At 39.5% G+C, this 8,438-nt stretch overlaps 1 protein-coding gene across 1 annotated transcript; it reads right to left on the bottom strand.

Annotated features, from left to right (window-relative positions):
- Positions 1–528: 528 nt before the first annotated feature.
- On the bottom strand, positions 529–2,166 carry LOC122301789. The gene has a single exon (XM_043113169.1). It carries the CDS (start codon positions 2,164–2,166, stop codon positions 529–531), a length of 1,638 nt encoding a protein of 545 aa, XP_042969103.1.
- Between the last annotated feature and the right edge of the window lie 6,272 nt (positions 2,167–8,438).

Below are 8,438 nucleotides of genomic sequence, written 5' to 3'. Positions count from 1 at the left end.
AAGCTATACCCAAGGGACGGACTTTCTGGTTGAAAATTTTGAATCCATCTATAGTTTCCTCTTCTTCAGCATCAATGTTTCGGTCCGCTCGATTGAACTTCGTCTCAACATCTTGGAGGTACATGGAGCAGAATGTCAGGCATTCAATGTGAATGTAGGCCTCAGCTATTAAACCTTCCGGTCGGGCTTTATTCTTAACATACCACTTGAATTTGCCGAGATATCTCTCAAATAGGTACATCCACCTATATTGTACTGGACCCCCAAGTATGGCCTAACGGGGCAAATAAACAATTAGGTGGACCATGACATCGAAAAATGATGGAGAGAATATCATATCCAGTTTGCATAGAATGGTTATGATATCAGTTTGGAGCTGTGATAGGCGATTCACATCCAGTGTTCGAGCTCACAACTCTTTGAAGAAAGTGCTAAGTTCAGTCAAAGCCAAGGCAATGTCACTTCTTAAAAACCCCCTAGCAGCAATTGGGAGTAGTCTATGAAGGAAAACATGACAGTCGTGACTTTTCATCCCACTGATTTTGCAATCACGTAGAGAAACACAGTTCGAGATATTGGAAGAGAACCATCTGGGAATTTGATATTGGACAGCCACTCACAAAATTTATTCATTTCATCTCCGTGTAATGTGTACAGTGCATGTGGCATTGTTACATAATCACCTTCATGCCTCAAATGTAATTCTTTTCTATAGCCCAAAATCTCAAGATCACGCCTTGAATTGATATTATCCTTAGTTTTTCCTGGACTATTCATTAAAGTGAATAAGATGTTTTCGGCAATATTCTTCTCAATTTGTATAACATCTAAATTATGTCGAAGTCGAAGTGTTGACCAATAAGGTAACGTGAAGAATATGCTAGACTTTGTCCAGTTCAGCTCTTCAGCAGTACATTTTCTCTTCCTATGAGATTTGCCAAATTGAACATCCCCAATCATCTGCAATTGACCTAGAATATCGTATCCTCCTATATCCCTTGGTGGCATGCGATGATCTTCCTTGCCATTGAACAACCCTTTCCTCCTTCTCCACATGTGATCTGGCTGTAAGAAACGGCGGTGTCCTATATAACAATGTTTTCGACCGTATTTCAACCAACTGGAGTCTGTGTCAGCATTACAAGATGGACAAGCTAATTTTCCCTTTGTTGACCAGCCAGAGAGTTTCCCGTAGGTAGGGAAGTCATTTATTGTCCACAACAATGCAACATGCAACATAAACGTCTCCTTAGTTGCTGCATCATATGTAGGGACCCCATATTCCCAAAGTTCAAGCAGTTCATCGAGCAACGGCTGCGAGTAAACATCGATCTCATTCCTTGGTGACTTTGGACCAGGAATAATCAAAGATGTCATAAAGAATTGATCTTTCATGCATGACCATGGTAGCAAGTTATATGGGATAAGGATCACTGGCCAAATGCTATGAGGTTTAGTCAAGTTGTTGAAGGGAGTGAAGCCATCACAGGCCAAACCGAGCCGAACATTGCACGGATCCGCAGCAAACCAACTATGATGTTCTTTAAATTTCTTCCAATACCTAGAGTTAGCCGGATGTCTTAGGCTGATATCGTCTATCGACCGTTGATCTTTATGCCATCTCATATCACCTGCTATCTTCGCAGACATAAAGAGACGCTGCAATCTCGGTTTCAACGGGAAATGGCGCAACACTTTTTGAGGTATAACTTGTGATTCGTGTGTATTTGGCATCCACCTCGAAGTCTTACATACAGGGCATTCATTAAGTGAGGCATTTTCCTTCCAGAATAAGATGCAGTTGTTGGGGCATGCATGGATTTTGTGATAATTGAAACCCAACCCGCGCTCCAAAGACTTTGACTCCTCATATGATTGTGGCAAGAGTGCATCAGGGAAGGCAGACCGCAACAGATCAAGTAGCATGTTAAATGACTTAATTGACCATCCACCGATTGATTTGATATGTAATAACTTGACAATGAATGACAACTTCGTAAATTTTGTACACCCCTCGAAAAGAGGACGTCGGGCATCATCTAGTAGCTTGTCAAAAGTAGTTGTTGGTAAATCTTCAGGTATTGGTGGCCTATTTGGCGCAACAATGTTGTCTTGGGGCACATTAATAAAGGTCCCTGCTTGGATGTCATCCAACATATGCTGCATGTCATCTATGTAATCATCTTCTGGTATAACCTCATCACCAATATCATCATCACTGACGTACAAGGTCGTCTCCTCCTCCCCATGAAATATCCACTGCTTGTAATTTGGATTTATCCCTTTGATAAACAAATGGGTTTCCACCTCAAATATAGGTAGTCACAGATTGTTAAGGCATGTACGCCATGGACACCGAATTGGATCCCGTCCACTTGTATGATTTTGTGCTTGTGTGAGGAAATTTTTAACACCCTCGGCATATACAGGTGATAAGAGTCTATCGGGCTCGTTCATCCAACTTTTGTCCATCTAAAGAAAAATATGGTGGGAAAGAGATTTAGATAAACAAAACTCCATCAACATAGATAGTTGATGAAGGCTGAAAACTATATTGATTCATTCTCATAAAGGCATGGAATAAAAACATGAGATTTTCACTATAGGACTAGCAAGTGTATGCGATTTGAGTTCGGGTCATACGAGAAAGGGGTGCATGTTACAAAGTTATATCCATGAGTCCCCTAAGAGGTGCATGGATTGAGTGATGTTGCGCAATCATGATGGTTTCATCGAATATAGTCATGGCTCAAACCTTGATAAATTTTTAACTTCCCAAACATTTATTACCAGGGGATACTAAGGGTCACAATCTTCATTTATAGTCATGTATGGTTCATGGATAATTGACTGTCTAAACAGAAATGAACCAGATGAAGATAATCGGGGCAATTGGACAACTAAATTTGAAACGTCTCCTTAGTTTATGACATCATTGTTATCATAGGTCAAGAATGGTATTGGATAAGTTGTCATCTGCATTAAGATCAGTTAAAAGGTGTGAATAACACTGGCTACGTAGTCTGTAGTTGTATATATAGGGATTTTTATAAAACAAAATTAAAAAAAAAAAAAGGAGAAAAACCCATATATATTCATGGCTGGGCAACCCTTAAGCTATGGCCAACACTACCGTGTCTACACAAAATAATTAGTAATAGATAATAAGATAACGCATTAACAATTGACAATTTAGATCAAGCCATGAAGTAAGATAATTCATCACATGTCAATACTAAGAAAATACATGTGGGAATGTGATAGTATTAACTATCTAAAACAACTACATGTCCACCACCCTCACTAGGAATATACTGATATAGGCATTGTATAACTATATATATATCTGTATATGTATAGTCATACATACCCTAGAACTTGAATAGAACTATCATAAGTAATGAGTAAAACTGTGAAACAAGTTGTATATGAGAACTATACAACGTAACGAGGAAGCATGGTTTTATTTATTTCACAAAGCCAGAAAACATCCATATATGAAATGAGAGTTCATGGAAACGAAAGTAAAACGAGGAATTGCAGATGCAGATGCAGATGTTGTGGTTACCTTCAATAACCAATAGACTATGTCGAGTTTCGACTCACCCCTAGCTGAAATGGCTCAACAAATGACAATTCTCAAAGGCTATTGTGAATGCCTTTTGTGACACCCCGTTTTTATGTGTATTTTCACTGAAGAAATATTTTAATTTAATTAATATAATAGTTCTTGTATTTTAAATTATCAGATTTTAATTGGATTTTAATTGCTGTTGAATTTAAATTGCTGTTTAATTTATTTTAGCTTGTCTTTGGATTTAAAATTAAATAGTTTGTTTTTACTAGTTAATTATTATATTTTAGCTTTACGTTGTGTTTAAAATATTTTCTTAGTTTTATTGCTTTTAAACTTTTTTTCGTTGGATCAGTTGTTGGACTCCAGAGGTGAGGATTGGACCTCATTTCTTTTCTTTTATTTTTCTTTTTCCCTTTTTCCTTTTCTTTTCTTCTTTTATTTCTTTTCTTCTTTTTTTCTTCTTCCTTTTCTTCCCGTTTTCCCCCTCTCCCTGTGCGCAGCTCCTCTCTTTTCTCCTTCCCGTCGCCTCCACTTTGACTGGCCAGTTCTCCGTCGTCCGGCCACCATTTAGTGCACCGCCACCACCATTCTCTTCTCCTTCCACCAGAGATCATTCCCACCAATTTTCAGAGCCATCAGACCAGCCGTTAGCCTTCAAGAGCCGCCGGAAGTCGCTGCACCTGCTCTGTTTTTGCCCCTGTCGCCGGTGGCTTTCGCAGCCCAGAACCGCCGGTCGCCGGCGGCGGGGCCTACACCACCCACCCAGTTTTCTTCCCCTCTCACCGGTGAACACCCCCACCAAGTTTCACCTCCATCCGAGCCACCGTTAGCCACCACGAGCTCCTCCAACCCATACGGTTTTTCACCGTTTCCGGCGCCGTCACACCACCTCCGGCCACCATCTCTTCACAGCTTCTTCCCCTACCTCTTGCCGACCTAAACCACCCATTTCTGGCCTCGATCCGTTGCCGGAGCAGCTCCCACGAGCTCAACTCCGTTCAGCCCCTTTTTGGCCTTTGACCGCCATTTCCACCACCATCCACGGCCAAAACTCATTTTCCTTAACTTCATAAATATCTCAAGGCCATTCCCTATCAATTCCGAGCCTTGGTTTGTCCCCGTTCAAAAGTGGGTATTTTACAACCCACGGCCACAGTATAAATTACACTGTTACGTTGCTTTCCTTCTGCCGTTTGCAACGCCGCAAGCTTTCTAAAAATACCGTATAGCGCTGTAAGTATTTTCCAAACCCTACTTTTAGATTTAAATATATTTTTCTCTTACAATAAATTATTGCTGCTGGTTGGTTGATTCCGGACTGAGTCCGACGAGTTCGAGGGTCGGATGGATGGAGGACGGAGTTGCTTGATTTATTGATTTGTGGTTGGTTGATTGTTTTGTGCATTGAAATTGCATTTACATGGTGCATGCACGTGCATTTTATTTTATTTGAGAAATCCTGTTTTGCTGGCGTGAATGGATTTTCGGGTGCGTGTGTCTCACGAGCCAAAGCCGGGATGAGTTATTATCTCGATGGACCTCCTCTGGTCACTCGGGAGTGGATAATACTGAGTGACGTCCCCTGAGTTGTCGCTGGGCGACGACGGGAGCGGGGCTAGAGGATGGCCCGGCCAGGTACGCGCTGGGCGCGAGTCTGGGCATCGCTCTACTCACCGACTCCATGGCCCTTCGCTGGCGAGGGCTAGAGGGTGGCCTGGCTAGGTACGCGCGAGGCGCGAGTCTGGGTATCGCTCGTTTAGGTGTCACATGCGTAGTCGTTACCTGCGGTGTGGCACAGAGCCAGGGTATGCGGGTGATCCCTAGGGGAGATCATGGTGCATGCATAACCGGATTGTTTTTATGGTTTTCGGATGTGGGCCATTTTCTGAGAAAATGGCGATGCTTGGTTTCCGAGGTTTTTGATCCATTTTCTGGGAAAATGGTGGTTTGGGCCATTATTTGGGATAATGGCAAGACTTGGTTTTAAGGATATGTTTTTGGGCCAAATGGGTTTTTGGCGTGCGTGGTAAAATTATGGTTTTGCGGGACATATGCATTGGCTTTTCTTGCATACATGTTGTTTGAGTTATATATGTTTTTATCTAGTAGTATTTGGATTTTACTTACCTACGGTACCATTTTTGGTTCCGTAGATTTTGGTGCAGAGTACGAGGAGGAGGAGGAGGCTGAGCCCGAGGATGCGGCTCCGCCGGAGTTCTGAGTTGATTTATGTTTTGTATTTGGCTTTTGAACTGTATTTGTGTTATGTAATATTTTATTTATGTATGTTTTAAACAGCTTGTATTATATTAAGAAAAATTCTGGTACTTAGTTATATGACTTTCGTTATCCGCTGCGTTTCATTTTACACATTTGTTGCTCTTACACACATTTGGCACTCGTCTTAGGGTGGTGACCCGAGTTGTCATCATTCGGACGTCTCGATTTCCCCGTGTCCGTGCATGGAGATTTGGGGGCGTCACACCTTTTAGCATCAAAAGAAACTCGATGTTCAGTTGCAATCTACAGGGGAAAATCCAAGTCATTTTCAGTTTCAGGGCAAACCAGAATATATTTATCACGAATTCAGGGTAAAAAAATGCACTAGAAAACTATAGACAAAGATTGTTGTTATCACAATATGGACTACATAAATTAAGTTGGGAAAATCATCTACTCCAAATTTCCTGGCCTACTCTTCACTTGGGGAAAATAAACAACGAAACACAACCTCAACCCATTTAACTTGCTGTCCATACATTCAGCATAAATTGCCAAATGTTTATAACTCCATATTTCATATCATGGTAAAGGAATTGATGAAGGAAATTAATAGCATGCTTGCTGTCCAGTAAAGGACATTGAGTTTTATACATTCCAGATAAATGAAGCAAAGGGTGATAAGAATTTTCTAATGATTGGAAATTAATTAGAAATGAAAGGGAACAAGTAAGCTTCCCATTTAATCTGAAATTTTAACCAAAATTCTCTGTCTAATAGTTTATTAGGAACTTGTTCCAAATAATTAAATGAGGAGCTAAAGTTTGAAGATGGTGTGTTTCATTTCCCTTGATTTAATAGTTTTTCATAGTAACATAGCATCCTTTGAACTTACTATGGAATCCTGGTCATGGTTTGCAATTCTTTTTATAGCAGTTTAATTTAATATTTGCAGAAGTAAACATACGAACAAAAAGTGCGTTTTAATATTACACACTTGTTATGCACCTATGATTCAAGGCTAGACCATAACAGCTAATTTAAATTCCTAAGCCCATAAGGATTTGATGGGAGTGACCAGATGGGTAGCAGATTGAATCTTGCTGTTTTTGGTTAAATACTCTTCATTAATAATTTGCAATTGGTAGAATGTGGATGAAGCCCAAAAACTGGTAGAAAAGTGAAGTTAGGAAATTTGTCAGATTCGGTGCAGTTATGGGTATTAAGGAAATCTGTTTTGATTAGATGAGTAACAAAGGAATCTCAATGCATATCATTTCAGATTCTAAGCATTGCACTTTTGATGGTTCCTGTGATTTGTGAAGAGTAAGAGCCATTAAATATGATGTTCTTCTTCCAGCTAATTAAATACTCATGTCATCTTGAGGAAAATTAATCTCATCCAGCTACAAGTTTCGATCACAATCCCCATTTTAGATAAATTATAGCCACAATCAGGTACTAATTGAGACAGCTTGCGTAGGTTTTTACGATCCCATCAAATACATATACTGGAACATGAAGATTAAAAATTACAAGTAAATTATAATTAAGACATACAGTTTTAATCTCCATTTTTCAGTACTATAATTGTTTAGCATGCAGCATGATGCTTAGTTCAATCAATATTCTAAGGAGGAAAGAGCCGCCTTAATTAAGGCTGTGCCAAGAAATTGGCCATGGCATAATGGAAAGTCACTAGATCTCCAGTAAGGTGCATGAGGAGGTTGGCTATATGAATTTAGAGCAATGCTACATACAGTCGTGGAATTGCAAACGCCGCGCAATCGCTTTAAAAAAAAGTGGGGTCCACGATTAAAAAGTTAGTTTTTTTTTCATGTGGGTCCCATATTAATTCATTTTTTTCAAAGCGACTGCACGCCGTTTACACAACCACGACTACAAATATCATTTCTCATGAATTTATATATAATGTGGGGAGAAGAGAATCTCCTAGTTTCTGTCCTTCTCTTCGAAACTAAAACTGCAAAACATGATCATCATTCCTGAACATGATGATGAAAGAAACTCATGATCGATGTCACTCAAATTAGTTTAGTGTGAGCACCGTCTCCATATATCTCTTGGTATCATCCTATACATGTTGACAAGTACGTGTACGTGTAGTGCTTGTTGGCAGTGAAATTTATTATTTAAATTTCAAAATAAAACAACTAAAATGAATCTTGTAAGTAAAATTATAAGTAAATGTCACACTACTCTTATAAAAAAACTGTGGGACATAGATCATTTTTCTTTAATTAAGGCATACAAAAGAGACATCACTAGGAAAAATCAGATGCCACATCAAGACGTATGGAAGTCCATTATGCAAACCCCAATTCCACCAGCAAGAAAAAAGAAAAAAAAAAAATCACATTACCAGAAATTTCGGTGCATGAAAACCATGCCACGTGGAAGATAATTGTCCACAAACGAAGGCATGCCAAGGATCTTATTATTGAAACAGAAAATAATAACTTTTTGCTTGGGTCTCTTAATTGTCCACAAATGTAAAACAAAATCCCTCAGGCACTACTCATGATCACAATTGTTTTATAGAGCGTCACCAATGGTCTTGAAAAAAACTAACGTGTAATATTAGAGATTGAACAAAGATACCAACCTCTAGCTAATAGAA

This window comes from Carya illinoinensis, chromosome 2, assembly GCF_018687715.1.
Source record: "Carya illinoinensis cultivar Pawnee chromosome 2, C.illinoinensisPawnee_v1, whole genome shotgun sequence".
NCBI classification, from domain to species: domain Eukaryota; kingdom Viridiplantae; phylum Streptophyta; class Magnoliopsida; order Fagales; family Juglandaceae; genus Carya; species Carya illinoinensis.
Note: the sequence above shows the minus strand (reverse complement) of the source record. Positions and strands in the feature narration are given on the sequence as shown.